Raw genomic sequence first — 17,337 nt, forward strand, 5'->3', positions numbered from 1 at the left:
TGAGCCCTATGAGGGGCTTGATCCCAGGACCCTGGGATCATGACCTAAGCCGAAGACATATTCTTAACCAAATGAGCCATCCAGGCACCGCTCAGTTATAGCATTTTTTATTTTGGCCTGACAAGTTTTTAGTTCTTTTATCTCTACAGAAAGGTATTTTCTAGTGTCTTCTATGCTTTTCTCAAGCCCAGCTAGTATAGTTAGCATTGTTGTTTTAAGTTCTGGTTCAGACATATTATTTATTATTAGTTCCCTGGTCATCACTTCTTCCTGTTCTTTCTTTTGGGGTGAATTCCTCTGTCTTTTCATTTTGGGTAGGTCACTGTTTTTTCTGTGTTAGAAAGCCTCTTATGTTTGCTGCTCCTGAGAATAATGACTATATTAAGAGGTCCTATACTGTCCCAGGCCTGGTGCTTTAGGATGTGTTTCACAGTATGCACTGTGTTTTTCTGTTTTGGCTGCTCTATCCCTCAGGTCAGTCCTCTGCAGTCTCCTCTCTTGTGTTCCTGGCTTCCATCAGACCCTGCCCTCATGCAGGGTCTGTGACTGAGCCATCTGTGACTGAGCCATCTGCCCACTGCATGACACAGTACTCCTGTATTTTCTGTCATGGTCATGGCTAGGTTTCAAAACTCCAAATTTTAGGGACCCAGAGTGGTGCAGAGTGGTGATGATCCTCTGGGGGAGGGTCTTGCCATGCTGCAGCTGGTGTCCATTAGTCCCAGAAAAGCAGTGACATGATTGTGCATTGGCTTGGAGTTTATGGTAAAGTGTAGCAAAAGCGGGCACCAGGGTTTGCCGCTCTCAGTGGTGTCTCTGTTCCTATGCTAATGAACGGGGCAGCACACTAGTGTCCACAAGCTCTTTTGACCCCCGAGAGGCCATGCTGCCTCTCCCAAATGCACTCCAAGAAGGGGAACTCTCTCTTCCAGTGCAATCCAGGGGATCCTCAAACCATGCTATCTGGTCCCAGGTCTCTGCCTTCCTTCCCCACGGAAGCACTGCTGTGGCCACCAGGCTCCACTGGGCTGTGGCTAATGGACTTCTGAAGCTTCAGACTTTGGACTTCCTGGCTTGTAAAAACTTGTGATAATCAGCTGCTCTTGTTTTCCTACTCAATGGTTTTGGGGAAGTGTTTGTCTTGCGCAGTTCCCTGCACTGCTTTCTTTCTCTTCTCTTTCTTTCTTTCCAGGATCAAAACTCCCTCCCATTACAGCACCTGCATTTCTTTTCTCCCCAGAATTATGTCCCCACACTTCCTCTCTTCCCTGATGTGGCTTCTTTTCACCCTCTAGTTCTGCAGTTTGTACTTTACCATGTGAGGGCTTCCTCACCCAGCCCAGGTTTTAGGATATTTGACCTTGGTTGTAATGAGAAACAAACATGATGTGTTCACTTTAGTAGACCTCCTTATTCATACATCAGCCTGTTCTGTGGCAACACTTGGACCCAGTAAATAATACTGAAATCTAATGTTATAATATAAGCTTAAGTTGTCTTCTTGGTGTGTTTCATCAAAGAGAATGTGGTTTCTTAGCCAAATGTGCACCTTTCTTGACACATCCCATGAGTTTCATGATCTTTTTCAGGGCTGGAAAGCATCATTTTATTTTATTTTTTAAGTAATACGTACACCAAACATGGGACTCCAACTTACAACCCCAAGATCAAGAGTCTCATGCTATACCAACCAAGCCAGGCAGGTACTCCGAGAAAGCATAGTTTAGGAGAGAGATAGGTTGCAGAGAGATGGACTATCTCAGTACAGGACATGCCAAGGTGTTGCCTTGGGTTCTAGTCCAAGTACTATCACTAAGTTGAGTTTCTATTCCTTCAAACAGAAGAAGTCCAAGGAGTGAGGAGAGAGATCAAAGCAAGTTCACTGAATTTGAGAATATGGTGCTTTTGTGATGGCCACTGCCAGATGAAGTCACGGTTATCTCAGAGCATTAATGTAGGAAGGAGGCTTAAGACAAATAGTCAGGAAGTACATGATCACAGGAACAAGTTATGGCCTTTTCATTTAACATCTATCAGGTCAAACTCTAACTCAGAGAAAACCAAACCAACCAAGTAACCAAACAAAACCATTAACACACAAGATTTCTGGTAGCAAAGTCAAAGGACTGGAGATATAACTTGGATGCTTTCTTATTAGTTTTAGTTTTTATTTTTTTCACAAGGGAATTGCAGTGACTTCAAGGATTAAGAATAAGAAGTAGAGTGTTGAGAAGATGCAGGAAATTATCTCATTAAGTATACATACAGTATTTGCTGAATACACAGGGATATCAGTTATCAAATGTCCACAAATGCTCCTGCACACATATTTGCTTGCCCACCACTTGTAACCCAGGGGGTTGAGTATCTGTTAAAATACATATGAATACCTTTAAATATTCACTCATGCTCTAAAACACACACAAACTGAGCTACTTATGTTATATGTAACTGTTTCCCATGAGTAGATTGGTCTTCAAACTTACAATTTTATCCGTTTTGCTCATGAAGAAACACATTACTTGTTAACATTAACATCACATTGAAAATTCAGCATCACAAGAAAGGTCTCTGTAACAAAAGCATTTTTCAAAGCTGAGGATGTTTATTGCAAAGTCTATTCATTACACTAACGCCAAATCCTACAATAGTATTAATCTTCTGGAATTTATCCTTTATTTTATTCCACTTATTGAGGCAATTACCTTAGAGTATAACTCCTTCATTTGAGTGTCAGACTCTACAGAGCAAAGAATATGTTATCTCTGTTCTAGTGGTAGCATGGGACCAACTTAACTTTGTCTTATGCTTGTTTCCTTAAGAACTGTTTTTATTTTACTTGTCATATGCAAGATTGATGAGAACTTGAAAAATAAGAGTGTAGTGGGGAAAAAAGCAAGTATATTGCTGAAAGCTTAATAATAACTTATGTATTAAATGATAATTAGAAAGATGACTGCTTCCATAGTGGTATTAAGCTTTTCTTCTGTAAAAGTTATTTGAATACCTATTAAGTACTTCATCTAACCAAGGAGGAAGTTACAGTGGAAGGCAGAGTATAATATTTATCTTGTCTTTCATGTTATAAAATGCAATTATACACATAAAGTTGAATTATAGGAAATGTTGCACTCTGCTGTGTAAGTATAGAATTAAAGTTTAAAAGAGAGATTAGTTATTTGGACTAGGTGGTGGTTTTAATCAGCTTGAACTGCTAACCAGAGTATCACTGGGTGGCTTAAGCCACAGACATTGATGTCTCACAGTTCTGGAGGCTGAGAAGTTCAAGATCAAAATGTTGATGGGTTCCGTCTCTGGTGAGGCTCTTATTTGTGGCTTGCAGACAGTTGCCCTATAATTGTGTCCTTTCCTGATAGAGGGAGAGTGTGCTGGGAACTCTTCTTAAAAGGACACTAATGTCATCATTAGTGAGGGCCTCATGACCTTGTCTAAAACTAATAACCTTCCAAAGGCCATATGCCTAGGTACCATCATGTTATTAATTAGAGCTTCAATATATGAATTTTGGGGAGAAATAAATATTCAGTCCATAATAATGGTAACAAGAGGGGGTGTAAAGAATAATTATCGATCACGACACTGAATCTCTTCTTTAGTTTCCTACATTTTCTTACCTTTTTCCATCATCTTCAATCTCTCCCTAGCGCCTGCTTCGACGGTTCCTCAAAAATGATTTTTACTGGATTGGTCTGAGGAACAAATCTGGCTGGAGGTGGGAAGATGGGTCACCCCTAAAAATCTCAAGGTAAGGGGGTTCAAAAAAATGGGGAAAAAAGAGAAAAGGAGAAGAGAAAGTATGTGATGGGGAAAGAGGTCAAGGTTAATAGATGGTGAGGAGAGGAAAGGGTAAGGAAAGGAACTAGAGAACAGGAGAGGAAATGAATGGTGGATAAGAGCCAAAAAAAAAAAAAAAAACCAAAACAAAACAAATAAACAAAAACAAAACCCAAAACCCAAAAAAACAAAAAACCAAAACCAACAACAAAAAACCCCAACAACAACGAAAAAAAGAGAGGCTAATGTTCTGGGAGCTGAGAGAAGTGGGGCCTGAATAGGGAGAAAGAACTGCTCAGTTTTTATCTCTTCCATGCCTTGCAGCTCCTTTGCTCTCATATTACCTTAAGTGATTGACTTTCCTGATTTCTTACAGCATTGTTTCAAACAGCTTGATCCAGAAGTGTGGAGCCATCAACCAACACCATCTCCAAGCCGCCAGCTGTGAAGCTCTTTTACCGTGGATCTGTAAGAAGGTCAGACTTTGAGGGGGTCAGATCTGTGGTAAGGCTCCCTCACACGAGGGAGCAGGCCTCTGGGTGCTCAGATGACCATGCGCATGTATTTGGTGAATGATGAAACTTCTAGGACATAGCATTTGATGTAAGATTAGTGCAGCTTCCCTGGGAACTGAAGGTTTGTTGCTGGACTCTCCTTGAGAACATTTAGATATTATCCTAACAATTTAAAGATCAGATCTAGGATCATTTGGGAAATAGAAGTTTTTTGTAGTACTTCTCACTGTAGTGACTGATGCTGCCTCCTTCACCCCCATCCTTACCATTTCTGTCAAAAGTGTACCTTTCCTCAATGTTAAGGTCCGAACTGATGAAATCTGCGCAGGTATATACTATTGCTCATGTGTTATAGGTGTTTTTGATGTGTGCTAGGAAGTTGGCATGTTACTGATTCCTCATAATATATTTTTATCCTAATGGTGGCCCTTCACGGAGAAAGCTATATTCTAAAGGATAATGCTAATAGTGAGAACCTAAGTTGTAGAAAGAGGATGAAACAGGGTGGTGCTTTCTGCTTCTCAGCTCTTCACCACTTAAAGACATGGCCTTGGCTGAATTTAATTTTTATAGGTGTGCATAGATGTGGTTGAATAAACTGATATATGACCATATCTTTTCCATGTTGTGGATGTGTGATTTGCAGGTTAATTTCACATAGTGGTCAATCTGAGGAAAGTTTACAGAAGCCATTTATGTGCTTGATTCCCAAATTATTTTAGGCATGAATGCCTCAAAAATGAGAAAAACTTGGTTATTTCTCTTAAGTAGGGTTTGGAGAGGGATGCCTGGGTGGCTCAGTCGGTTAAGTGACTGCCTTCGGCTCAGGTCATGATCCCAGGGTCCTGGGATCGAGTCCCACATTGGGCTCCCTGCTCGGCGGGGAGCCTGCTTCTCCCTCTGCCTGCTGCTCCCTTGCTTGTGCTCACTCACTCTCACGCTCACTCTCTATCTGATAAATAAATAAAATATTTTTAAAAAAGTAGGGTTTGGAGATAGGGAGGGAAGGTGCTGTTTAAAAGACGTAAGAGGGAATACTGAGGGGGACCATCATTCCATACTGTACTGTTGATGATGCTGGATTACAATCTCTTACCTTTCTCTCAGTTTTAAAAAAACTTAACATAGGGCGTCTGGGTAGCTCAGTGGGTTAAGCCGCTGTCTTTGGCTCGGGTCATGATCTCAGGGTCCTGGGATCGAGTCCCGCATCTGGCTCTCTGCTCAGCGGGGAGCCTGCTTCCCTTCTTCTCTCTCTCTGCCTGCCTGTCTGCCTACTTGTGGTCTCTCTCTCTGTCAAATAAATAAATAAAAAAACTTAAAAAAAATTACCATATAGTGTATTATATGTTTCAGGGACACAGGTCTGTGATTCATCAGTCTTACACAGTTCACAGCACTCACTGTAGCACATACCCTCCCCAATGTTGATAACTCAGCCACCCCATCCCTCCCACCCACCTCCACTCCAGCAACCCTCAGTTTGTTTTCTGAGACCAAGAGTCTCTTAAGGTTTGTTTCCCTCTCTGGTTTCATCTTGTTTCATTTTTCTATCCCTTCCTCTCTGATTCTCTGTCTTGTTTCTCAAATTCCTCAAATCAGTGAGATCATATGATAATTGTCCCTCTCTGATTGACTTATTTTGCTTAGCATAATACCCTCTAGTTCAATCCACGTTGTTGCAGATGGCAAGATTTCATTTTTTGATGGCTGCATAGTATTCCATTGTATATACACACGACTTCTTCTTTATCCATTCATCTGCTGATGGACATCTTTCCATAATTTGACTGTTGTGGACATTGCTGCTATAATTATTCGGGTGCATGTGCCTCTACAGATCACTACATTTGTATCTTTAGGATAAATACCCTATAGTGCGATAGCTGGGTTGTAGGATAGCTCTATTATCAACTTTTTGAGGAATCTGTTTTCCAGAGTGGCTGCACCAACTTGCATTCTCACCAACCGTGTAGAAGGGTTCCCCTTTCTCTGCATCCTTGCCAGAATCTGCATTTCCTGACTTGTTAATTTTAGCCATTCTGACTGGTGTGAGGTGATATCTCACTCTGGTTTTGATTTGTATTTCCCTGAGGTCAAGTGATGTTGAGCACTTTTTCATGTGTCTGTTGGCCATTTTTCTTAGGTTTTTTTTTTTTTTTTTGAGGAACATGAACTCTATCTTATCTATTGTTATATCCTCCCCCCCACCTAAAATAGTGCTTGTATCAGTGAATATTAAATGAAAGAATGGATGAATAAAAAATTCAAACATTCTTATTCTAGTTTTTTTCTGTTAGCCCATGAATTGATTACAGGAATTAAGGGCAAAAAATACGGTATTTTCTAATCCTTTCTGACCCCATTCACGTGTGCGTTTAGTAGCTGCCTCTAAAAAGGCAAAGAGGCAGTTTGGTCTGGATGTAATGTTTAGAGAAGGAAGTGGTAGAAACAAAGTTCTGTCTGCTTATGATCTCTTACTGTTGGCTCTGGGGAGGGAGGGTATCTGTTGATTACGCATGTGATGGTAGCGATTCTGGCTTGGTTAAGGATGTAATGATCCTGATTCCTTTTGGGCCCTGGCTTTGCTGCTACAGAGCACACAATCTCAGTTACTTATTCAAAGAGAAGCAGAGGAGGACAGTGCCCTCCCAAGCTCTCCCCTGAGTAGGCAGCTTGTGGGAAATTCTTCTCTGTGATGAAGTTTCAGTCTTTTTGCAAGAATTTCTCACCATCTCTCCTCAGAATTGGATCTAGCTCTTCCCTGCTCTTCCTCCCTTCCGGATGTTACATTAGAAATCGCTGATCTCCTAGCTATTTATTTGTTCCCTGGACTTACTCATTAGGAGCCAGGGTCAGTTACTAACTCAAATTCTTCTCCCTTGCCTAGTGAAATAAAGTTTGAGTTTATCTTGTGTCTGGTGCAAGAAAGTGGTCCATTTTCATTCTTTTGCATACTTTCGACTAGTTTTCCCAACACCATTTTTAAAAAAAAATTTCAGATGTTTTTTAGTCAAGGGTTTTCAAAAGAAGGAAAACAGAAAAGGCTAACAATCTGACCAAATGTACAGTTCAAAAATGTCTTTTGGCATTTAGCAACAAATCCTAGGAAAGAAAACCACGGTTTTCTTGAACCAAACAAGTTACCCCTGGCAAGTTTGTGGCACTAGTAAAGCAAAAATAAAAAGTTAACTCCCTTGATCATACAGTTATCTCCACGAAATTCGTTTTTTCCCAATCTGTACAGAAGGTCTTTCTTCATAAATTAGCTTTTTTAAAAAAAAGATTTTATTTATTTATTTGACAGAGATCACAAGTAGGCAGAGAGACAGGCAGAGAGAGAGAGAGAGGAGGAAGCAGGCTCCTCGCTGAGCAGAGAGCCTGATGTGGGGCTCAATCCCAGGACCCTGAGATCATGACCCGAGCCGAAGGCAGAGGCTTAACCCACTGAGCCACCCAAGCACCCCCATAAATTAACTTTTTAAATAATTTAATGGCTGCCTACTATGTGATGTTCGACTAATTTTTTTTTTTTTAATGTACAGAGGTTGTTTCTCAACTCTTACCCAGACGAATATAGCTCAGTTCAGACCCATCTAGCAGCAGATTTCCCCTCCCCTCTAACCGAGCTACCAAGCTGCCAAGTTTCTCTCTTAACTAATGCAAACATATCAAGTAGTAAGAGACCCAGGCTTACAAATGTGCTGAATACAAGGAGGGCGCTGCATCCAGTTGGACTTTCACAAAGCAGTAATATTCTAGGGAGTGTAGAACCAATAATAGCACAACTTTTAAAAAGGAAACAAAAACAAAATACATTTTTTTAAAGATTTTATTTATTTATTTGACAGAGAGATCACAAGTAGGCAGAGAGGCAGGCAGAGAGAGAGAGAGAGAGAGAGAGGGAGAAGCAGGCTCCCTGCTGAGCAGAGAGCCCAATGCGGGGCTCGATCCTAGGATCCTGAGATCAGGACCTGAGCTGAAGGCAGAGACTTTAACCCACTGAGCCACCCAGGCACCCCCCAAACACATTTCTTTTATGGCAATGTAATTTTCACTAGACTCTACACTTCTCAGAGCATCAAGGACTTTGAAACCATGAAATGTCACTGACATCTATAATCAAATACAAACATAAAATTTAAGAACTAGAAAGTCCTGGGTGCCTGGGTGGCTCAGTGGGTTAAGCCGCTGCCTTCGGCTCGGGTCATGATCTCAGGGTCCTGGGATCGAGTCCCGCATCGGGCTCTCTGCTCAGCAGGGAGCCTGCTTCCCTCTCTCTCTCTGCCTGCCTCTCCATCTACTTGTGATTTCTCTCTGTCAAATAAATAAATAAAATCTTTAAAAAAAAAAAACAGAACTAGAAAGTCCTGGAAAGAAATAAATGCTTAGCCCTAGCTCGATTACCATTGGTCAAGGGGACTTTTTCCCTCTTGCATATTCCTGCCTCCTTTGTCAAAGATTTGTTGACTATATAGCTGTGGGCTTATTTCTGGATGTTCTCTTCCATTCCATTGTTTCATATGTCTGTTTTGTGCTAGTACTGTACTGTTTGGATTACTACAGCTTTGTAGGGATTCTTGAAATCTCAAATTGTGATACCTCCAGTTTTGTTTTTCTTTTTCAAGACTGCTTTGGCTAGTTGGGGTCTTTTGTGGTTCCATACAAATTTTAGGATTGTTTGTTCTAGTTCTTTGAAAAATCTGTTGGTGTTTTGATAGGGATTGCATTAAAATTATATACTGCTTTGGGTAGTGTAGACATTTTTAATAATATTCTTTTTTTAAAAATATTTTTTTATTATTTTAAAGTAATCTCTATACCCAGTGTGGGGCTTGAACTTACCATTCCTGAGATCAAGAGTCACATGCTCTACTGACTATGCCAGCCAGAAGCCCCCAATATTTATTTTTCCAATCTGTGAGCATGGGCTATCTTTCTATTGGTTGTGTTGTTTGCAATTTCTTTCATCCATGTTTTAAAGTTTAGAGTATAGTGATTAGAGTTCATCAAATTCCTAAGGTCATGGGTCACCATCTTCATCAGTCATATATGCCTCTCTTGCAGTCCATTTACCTTTCCCCTTGCCCCCTTATCCCCACTTTCACAAACATACTTTTGATGTTTGATACAGTCCTTGAGCTTGTTTGTATCTTTTTTTTTAATTTTTAAAATTATTTATTTATTTCACAGGCAGAGATCACAAGTAGGCAGAGAGGCAGGCAGAGAGAGAGGAGGAAGAAGGCTCCCTGCCGAGCAGAGAGCCCGATGTGGGGCTCAATCCCAGGACCCTGGGATCATGACCTGAGCCGAAGGCAGCGGCTTAACCCACTGAGCCACCCAGGTGCCCCAGCTTGTTTGTATTTTTATAAAATATGTACTGTTCTTATTTGTTTCATATTTAATTATTCTATATATTTTATTATTTTACTTTTTCCATGAACGTGTTTTTGAGTTCTATTCATGTTGCACTATGTACATGTAATTCATCCTTCTAGCTGCTGCATTATCTCCATTTCATGTATTCATTCTCTTAATGATGGACACCTAGTTACCTTTGTTTCCCCACTAGCACAAACAGTGATGGGATAGATATTCTCTTCTATATCCCTACTCCAAAGTCTTCCCCATCTTAGGAAATGACCTTAAGTTGTTCAGATTCCAAACTGAAGAGTTTCCTGATTTCATTTTTCTACATCAACAAATTTTATCATTGCCACCAGCGAAGTATATTTTAAATCTCCTCTCTTCTTTCCATTTCTACTTTTGAAAAAAATATTTTATTTATTTATTTGACAAAGAGCGAGCAAGCGAGAGAGAGATCACAAGTAGGCAGAGAGGCAGGCAAAGAGAGAGAAGGGGAAAGAAATAGGCTCCCCGCTGAGCAGAGAGCCCGATGTGGGCCTTGATCCCAGGACTCTGAGATCATGACCTGAGCTGAAGGCAGAGGCTTTACCCACTGAGCCACGCAGGTGCCCCTCCATTTCTACCTTTTTAAAAAAGATTTATTTATTTATTAGGGAGCGAGAAAGCATGCACACTAGTTTGAGTTGGAGAAGGGGCAGAGGGAGAGACTTTCAAGCCGACTCCCGCTGAGTAACCTGGGCTCCATCTCATGACCCATGAGATCATGACCTGAATCAAAATTGTCAGTTGAGACACCTAACAGCCTCCAAGGTGCTCATCCATTTCCACTTTTAATTCCATTCCAAACCTCTGTTGTTGTTCACCTACATTACTGTGACAGTGTCTTTTGTTATGAACTCCTTTAAAAATAGTTTCAGTGAGGGGTGCATGGGTGGCTCAGGTGGTTTTGTCCAGCTCTTGGTTGTGGCTCAGGTCATGATCTCAGGTCATGGGATAGCGTGCCAAGGCAGCTCTGTGCTCAGCAGGGAGTCTGCTTAGGATTCTCTCTCTCCTTCTGCCTCTTCCCCTGTTCATGTGTGTGCACTGTCCAAATAAATAGAATCTTAAAAAAATAGTTTTATTGAGATATAGTTGACACACAATAATTTGAATATATTTCAAGAGTAAAATTTGGTTAAGTTTTGACATATATCTCGCTCTCTATCTCTATTTATCTATCTCCATGAAAATGTCACCATATTCGAGATGGTGAAAACAGCAACTATCCTGAAAAGCTTCCTCATGCATTTTGTAATTCCTCCTTCTCTCTTGTCCCTGTCACCCAACACTCTCCTGTCCTCAGGAAACCCTGATCTACTTTATGTCACTATAGATTAGATTATGTCTTCTAGAGTTTTACAGTACATAGAGTTTTACAGAGTCATTAAATATGTACTCTTCTTTTTCAGTGTTCTTTCACTCAGAATAATTATTTTTTTTTAATTTTTTTTAATTTTTTTTTTAAAGATTTTATTTATTTATTGGACAGAGAGAAATCACAAGTAGTCGGAGAGGCAGGCAGAGAGAGAGAGAGGGAAGCAGGCTCCCTGCTGAGCAGAGAGCCCGATGCGGGACTCGATCCCAGGACCCTGAGATCATGACCTGAGCCGAAGGCAGTGGCTTAACCCACTGAGCCACCCAGGCGCCCCAATTATTTTGAGATTCATTCCTGGTGTTGTGTGTATCAATGGTTTACCCTTTTTTTTATTGCTAATATTCCATTATATGGATGTGTCATAATTTGTTTCTTCATTCACTTGTTGATTGACATTTTGGTAGTTTCAGTTTTGGGCTATTAAAAATAAAGCTGTGCTGAACATTTGGGTACAAATCTTAGTATGGACGTAGCCTTCCTTTTCTTTTGATAAAATATGTAGGAGGTGGAATGGCTGGATCATATGGTAGGTATACGTTGAACTTTTTAAGAAACTATAAACCTTTTTTTCAAAGTCTTTGTATCATTTTATATTCCAGCCAGCAGTGTATGGGAATTCTAGTTCCTTCACATTCTCGGTGATCCTGGGTATCAGCAGTCTTTTCATTTTTAGCCATTCTAGTAGGTACTCAGTGGTATATTGTTGTGGTTTTAATTACCATTTCCTTAAAGATTAGTGGTGTTGAGCAACTTTTCATATGGTTAATTGCCATCCATATATTTTTCTTTAGTGAAATAATTGTTCAGATATTTTGCTTCTTTATTTGTTTTCTTGTTGCTGAGTTTTCAGAGTGCTTAATATTCTGGATACAAGTTCTTACCAGATACACACTTTGTAAATATTTTCTCCCAGTTTGTGGTTTGTCTTTTTATCCTCTTAATAGTGAGTTTCAAAGAATAGAATTTTTAAATTATTATGAAGTCTGTGTTATCAATCTTTGTATTATAGTTTGTGTTGTTTGTATGTTGTCTAAGAAATCTTTGCCTAGTCCATGTTCTCAAAGATTGCCTTTATGTTTCTTCCAGAAATTTTACAGTTTTAGCTTTTGCATTGAGGCCTGTGATCTGTTTTGATCCAACTTTTACATATGGTGTGAGGTATGGGTGGAGGTCTCTTTTTTCTTCTTTTTATCTAAACCTAATTGTTCCAGCACTTTTTATTGAAATAACTACCCTTTTGTCATTAAGCTCCTTTGATACCTTTATTGAAGATCAATGGTCATATTGGCCTATTTCTGCATTTTATCTTTTGTGCCATTTATTAATGTGTCTATCATTTCATCATTTCATTTCTTTTTTTTTCCAATTTATTTATTTTCAGAAAAACAGTATTCATTATTTTTTCACCACACCCAGTGCTCCATGCAAGCCGTGCCCTCTATAATACCCACCACCTGGTACCCCAACCTCCCACCCCTCCGCCACTTCAAACCCTTCAGATTTTTTTCAGAGTATCATTTCATTTCTATACCACTGTAATTTTATCACATGTCTTGAAATCAAGTAGTGTGATCCTCCAACTTTGTTTTTCTTTTTCAAAATTGTTTTAGTTGGGCGCCTGGGTGGCTCAGTGGTTTAAGCCGCTGCCTTCGGCTCAGGTCATGATCTCAGGGTCCTGGGATCGAGTCCCACATCAGGCTCTCTGCTCAGTGGGGAGCCTGCTTCCTCCTCTCTCTCTCTGCCTACTTGTGATCTCTCTCTCTGTCAAATAAATAAACAAAAAATCTTTAAAAAAATTGTTTTAGGGACGCCTGGGTGGCTCAGTTGGTTAAGCAGCTGCCTTCTGCTCAGGTCATGATCCCAGCGTCCTGGGATCGAGTCCCGCGTAGGGCTCCTTGCTCAGCAGGGAGCCTGCGTCTCCCTCTGTCTCTGCCTGCCATTCTGTCTGCCTGTGCTCGCTCGCCCTCCCTCTCTCTCTCTCTGACAAATAAATAAAATCTTTAAAAAAAAATTGTTTTAGTTGTTCTAGGTCCTATGATATTTTACTGTATATTTTAGATAAATATTCTATTCCTGTGTTATTTTGTAAATGTATGAATATATCAGGATGAATTACTGGGTCAATGGATACTTTGTTCAAATCAGCCTACTAATTTAAACTCTCCAGCAATGTATGAGGTTAAGTACCTGTTGCTCTCTACCCTCCTCTCCTCTAGTAAGGCTGAAGTGAACCACAATCTCCTTATGATCATGAATTTTCACGCCTGGCTCTATCCTCTTATGAATTTCTTTCTTTTTTTTTTTTTTTTTTAGAAGTTTCTTCACATTGGAAGACATCTATAAGGCAAAGCTAGTAATGATCTTTGCTAATAATCCTCTCTCAAAGCAAAATCTTGATGATAATAAAGTCTTTGTTTCCATATTAGTAATGAGATGAGTAAGGAAATAAAGGGCAGGGGAGAAAGCTCTTAGCACATAGCAGAAAATATGAAAGGAATGTGATAAAAACTAAGGAAAGCTTTCAAGGTGGAGGGAGCTTTCATCGATATAACATGCTAAAGACATGTAAAGTAGCATAATGACAAGAATATTCAATGAAATTGACAATATGGAGGTCATTGTTTATCATGCTTTATTAGTGTGCTGGTGAAAGATGTGAAATTTCAGTGACCTGACGGGGGTAAGGGAATGGAAAAAAATGAGTTTAGATATATCTTTTAAGAAGTTTTTAAGAACTTTTCTTACAGCAGAAAGGAAAATGATAACATCTAAATAAAGGGCTGTATGTTGCACCAATACATTTTTACATATAGATAAGAAAGAGTAGCTCGTGTTTATAGCTTTCAACTTAGTTAAAAGAGAGAGATTAAAAATTTATGCAAGACCAGGATCCTTGAGGCAGTGGATGACTGGGTGACCCAATGCTCAAATGGAAGAAATAATTTTGCATGGAAAGAGTGTCTCTTTTCCTATGGAAGGGGGAACGATGGGGGAAGATTCTGATATGTTTGTCTACGTGATAGGAAAGAAAATGTACTGTTCTTACCTGGTGAACTCTATTTTCTCAGTGAAATAAAGGACAAGTTTATATGCTAAGAATGAAGGAGAAAGTGATAGGTTTGGGATCTATAGAAGGCAGAATTGTGGAATTTCTGCACAGGGAAAAGAGACCTCTGCCTAGAGACCCAGTACTGCTGGCCAGCACTGAGAGAGCTCAGGTCAGGCAGGAGGCCACACATGTTTGGTGATTTCAGCCTGCACTACTGCCTGATTATTGGCTGCAGCCCCTGTCAGACTAGTTGTAATAACAGAGAAGTCAAGTGGTGGGAATGATGGAGGGTGGGGATTTTGCAGGGAGTTTTCAAGGAAATAGAAGTAGCCAGAAGTAGATAAGAAACCCAAAGAATAGGGAGCCCTGGAGTGAGGAACGTACTGGATGGGAAAAGATTTGGGAGTGACAGGGATGTACTTTAGGAATGTAGGTGAGGTCCAGAGGGGACGACCAAGAAAGAATTCTTGAGCCGTCTTTGGTGCAAAAAGGTGATTATATTAAAGCACGGGGACAGGACTCGTGGGCAGAAAAAGCTGCTGCCCTGGGGCTCTGAGGCGTGACTGGTTATATACTTGGTAGTTGGGGGATTTAGGAAAAGGGAGGTTATCAAAATAACTTTTATTTGCTAAGGAGGACCTACAAGATACTGGGGCCCTTGTCACTGCACAGTTAAGGTAGTTTTTCCCTCTAGTTAAGCATTAACATTAAGACAGTTTCCTTCCAGGGGCACCTGGATGGCTCAGTGGGTTAAGCCTCTGCCTTCAGCTCAGGTCATGATCTCAGGTTCCTGGGATTGAGCCACCCATCAGGCTCTCTGCTCAGCAGGGAGCCTGCCCTCCTCCCACCCCCGCCTCTCTGCCTGCTTGTGATCTCTCTCTCTCTGTCAAATAAATACATAAAGTTTAAAAAAAAAAAAAGACAGTTTCCTTCTGGAAGTTATGTTATTGATAAGAACGCTTTTTTTCTTGTAAACACTAAGACATTTGTAAATTGAGGGAGACTCCTGTCTTGTTGGACTGTGATCTCTGTTAGTTAAGCATCCCTCTGGCATCCCCCTCCTTCCTTTAGGTTTAGAGCAGCCAGGAGCGCCTGAGGAATTGTGGAGGGTTTGCCGGGTGTCAGCTTGTGCTTTGTTCTCAACTTGCCTTCTGCTCCCTCATCAATAGTACAGGAGATGACAGAAATACCGCAGTGAACATTGCTGTACATATATCCTATTTCTCTATAACAGATTCCTAAAAGTGAGAGTCCTCACTTTTAAAAATTTAAATTAAAAATTTAAATGATACTAAAAGATTGTAAGACTGAAATCATTTTACTTCCACTAGCAGTGGATAAGAACACTGGTCCTCCCTTCTTCTCAGCTCCAGATGTTTTCAAAGTTTTAAATTTGGCTTATTATCATCAGTCTTATTCTTTTTCTTGTGTTGTGTATGGGGGGAGGAGGAGGAATGTTACATCGCTGTTATAGTTTGGGTTCTTCTAGCTGCTAATATCTTTGAGCATCTTCTCAAGTTTATTTGTAATTTGTATTTCCTTTGAATTACCTTTTCATATCCTTTGGCTATTTATTCTCTCAGCATTTTTGTTTTTCTCCTTTCTTACTGATCTGTAGGCACTGTGTATACTTGGAATCAATTTTTGTTAGTTATATGTGTTACAGATGTTTTCTTTCTATTATTTGTGTGTTTTTTTAATGTCATGGAGATTTTTTTTCCATTCATGTATTTTAAGTTTTAATAAGGTCAAATTTCTCATTCTCTACTACCACCCCTCCCCCCCGAGTTATGGAGTCTGGTTTTCTACTTTGAATCCCCTACCTGAGATTATGCATACATTTTCCATATTTTTTCCTAATGGGACACCTGGGTGGCTCAGTCTTTAAGCATCTGCCTTCAGCTCAGGTCATGATCCCAGGGTCCTGGGATCGAGTCCCAAATCGAGCTCCTTGTTCAGTAGGGAGTCTGCTTGTCCCTCTCCCTCTGCTCATGCTCTCTCTCTCATTCTGTGTATTTCAAATAAATAAATAAAATCTTTAAAAACAAAATGAAAAAACTGTTGTGGGCAGTTAAGATAAAGAAATGTGGCAACGTTCTGCACACAGGTGAATACTATAGAGTAACGTGTTTTCAGCGTGACTGGAGTTCAGTGAACACACCCGAGAGGTAGGGGATTTGCCTGCAGGAGCAGTAATAGGATGGCTGATCAGGGAGGCTCAGATCAGGACTGGGACAAGAGTGGGCACAGGTACCCAGGATAGGCATGAGCATTTTCTGCTGACTCAGACAGGACACTGATGGTGCCTCACACCAGATCAGTCTTCCTGCTTCCAACCTGGTCAGTAAGCTGGTAATGCCCTCAATGGATTCGAAAGGGATGTTTCGAATCTTGGATGTGCCAAGATTTATGTACAAAGAACGTTATTACATTTCTCCATAGAACGTTATTACATTTCTCCAATGGGAAAAATTACAAACGACTCAAATATCTATTGGTATTGAAATGATTAAATGTATCACCTTACCTTTGCTTTCTTTCTGTAGAATAGACCTTATAAAACGAGCATGTTTTTATCTTTTGCCCGAACAACAAAAATAATGGACAAAAAGCCACCAGTCTTTATCCTCCAACAAAATCGTCAAGCTCGAACGCCCTGAGGGGTGAGGAGGTCCTCGGGCTCCATGGTGCTCTTGTTCACCCGGACTCCGGGTTTCTGCACAGCTCTTCCCAGCTGGAGGCTTAGTTTGGTTTGGCTCCGGTGGGAATGCAAGTTTAGACGGTGGTCCCATTGCCTCATGGTGCTTGGGATTGCTTACTGTACCTTTTCCTCTCCCCTTTACCCCCACCACTCCCTCTTTTAAGAATCCACTATCAAATGTTGCATTTTCTTCTTCTCCCTGTCCACCCCCTCAGAACAGATCCTCCCTCATTTTAAAATTGTGACACACTTGGTCACATGACTACAGAGTCAGTGACTTCCCTCCAGATTCCTAATGGATGCCGAGATGAAGGTGGTGGCCTTTCTGGGCTAAAAGTTCTGTTGTGGCCTGTTCTGCTCTTAACAGCGTGGCCCCAAACAGCTGTTGTGTATGTGCTGTCTCTCCACAGGCTGGTAGAATGTGTTCTGTAGATTCCCTGGTCAGAACCAAGAGGAGGTTTTTTGTTTGTTTTTGTTTTCCCCTTAGTTCTTTCTGTTT

The 17,337-nt window shown here is 40.5% G+C and overlaps 1 protein-coding gene across 4 annotated transcripts in view; it reads left to right on the forward strand.

Moving 5' to 3' along the window:
* The window catches only part of KLRG1 (killer cell lectin like receptor G1), a 62,960-nt gene that overhangs the window by 24,833 nt on the left and 20,790 nt on the right, over positions 1-17,337 (forward strand). For 3 of the 4 annotated variants that reach the window (XM_044229085.1, XM_044229082.1, XM_044229083.1), the window contains exons 4-5: positions 3,666-3,766; positions 4,172-4,271. In XM_044229085.1, coding sequence (XP_044085020.1) covers positions 3,666-3,766; positions 4,172-4,271 — 201 coding nt within the window. Of the gene's footprint in view, positions 1-3,665; positions 3,767-4,171; positions 4,284-17,337 lie in introns of those variants that run through there. The other variant, XM_044229084.1, reaches the window with a different exon arrangement.

Source organism: Neovison vison, chromosome 12 (genome assembly GCF_020171115.1).
Source record: "Neovison vison isolate M4711 chromosome 12, ASM_NN_V1, whole genome shotgun sequence".
Lineage (NCBI taxonomy): Eukaryota > Metazoa > Chordata > Mammalia > Carnivora > Mustelidae > Neogale > Neogale vison.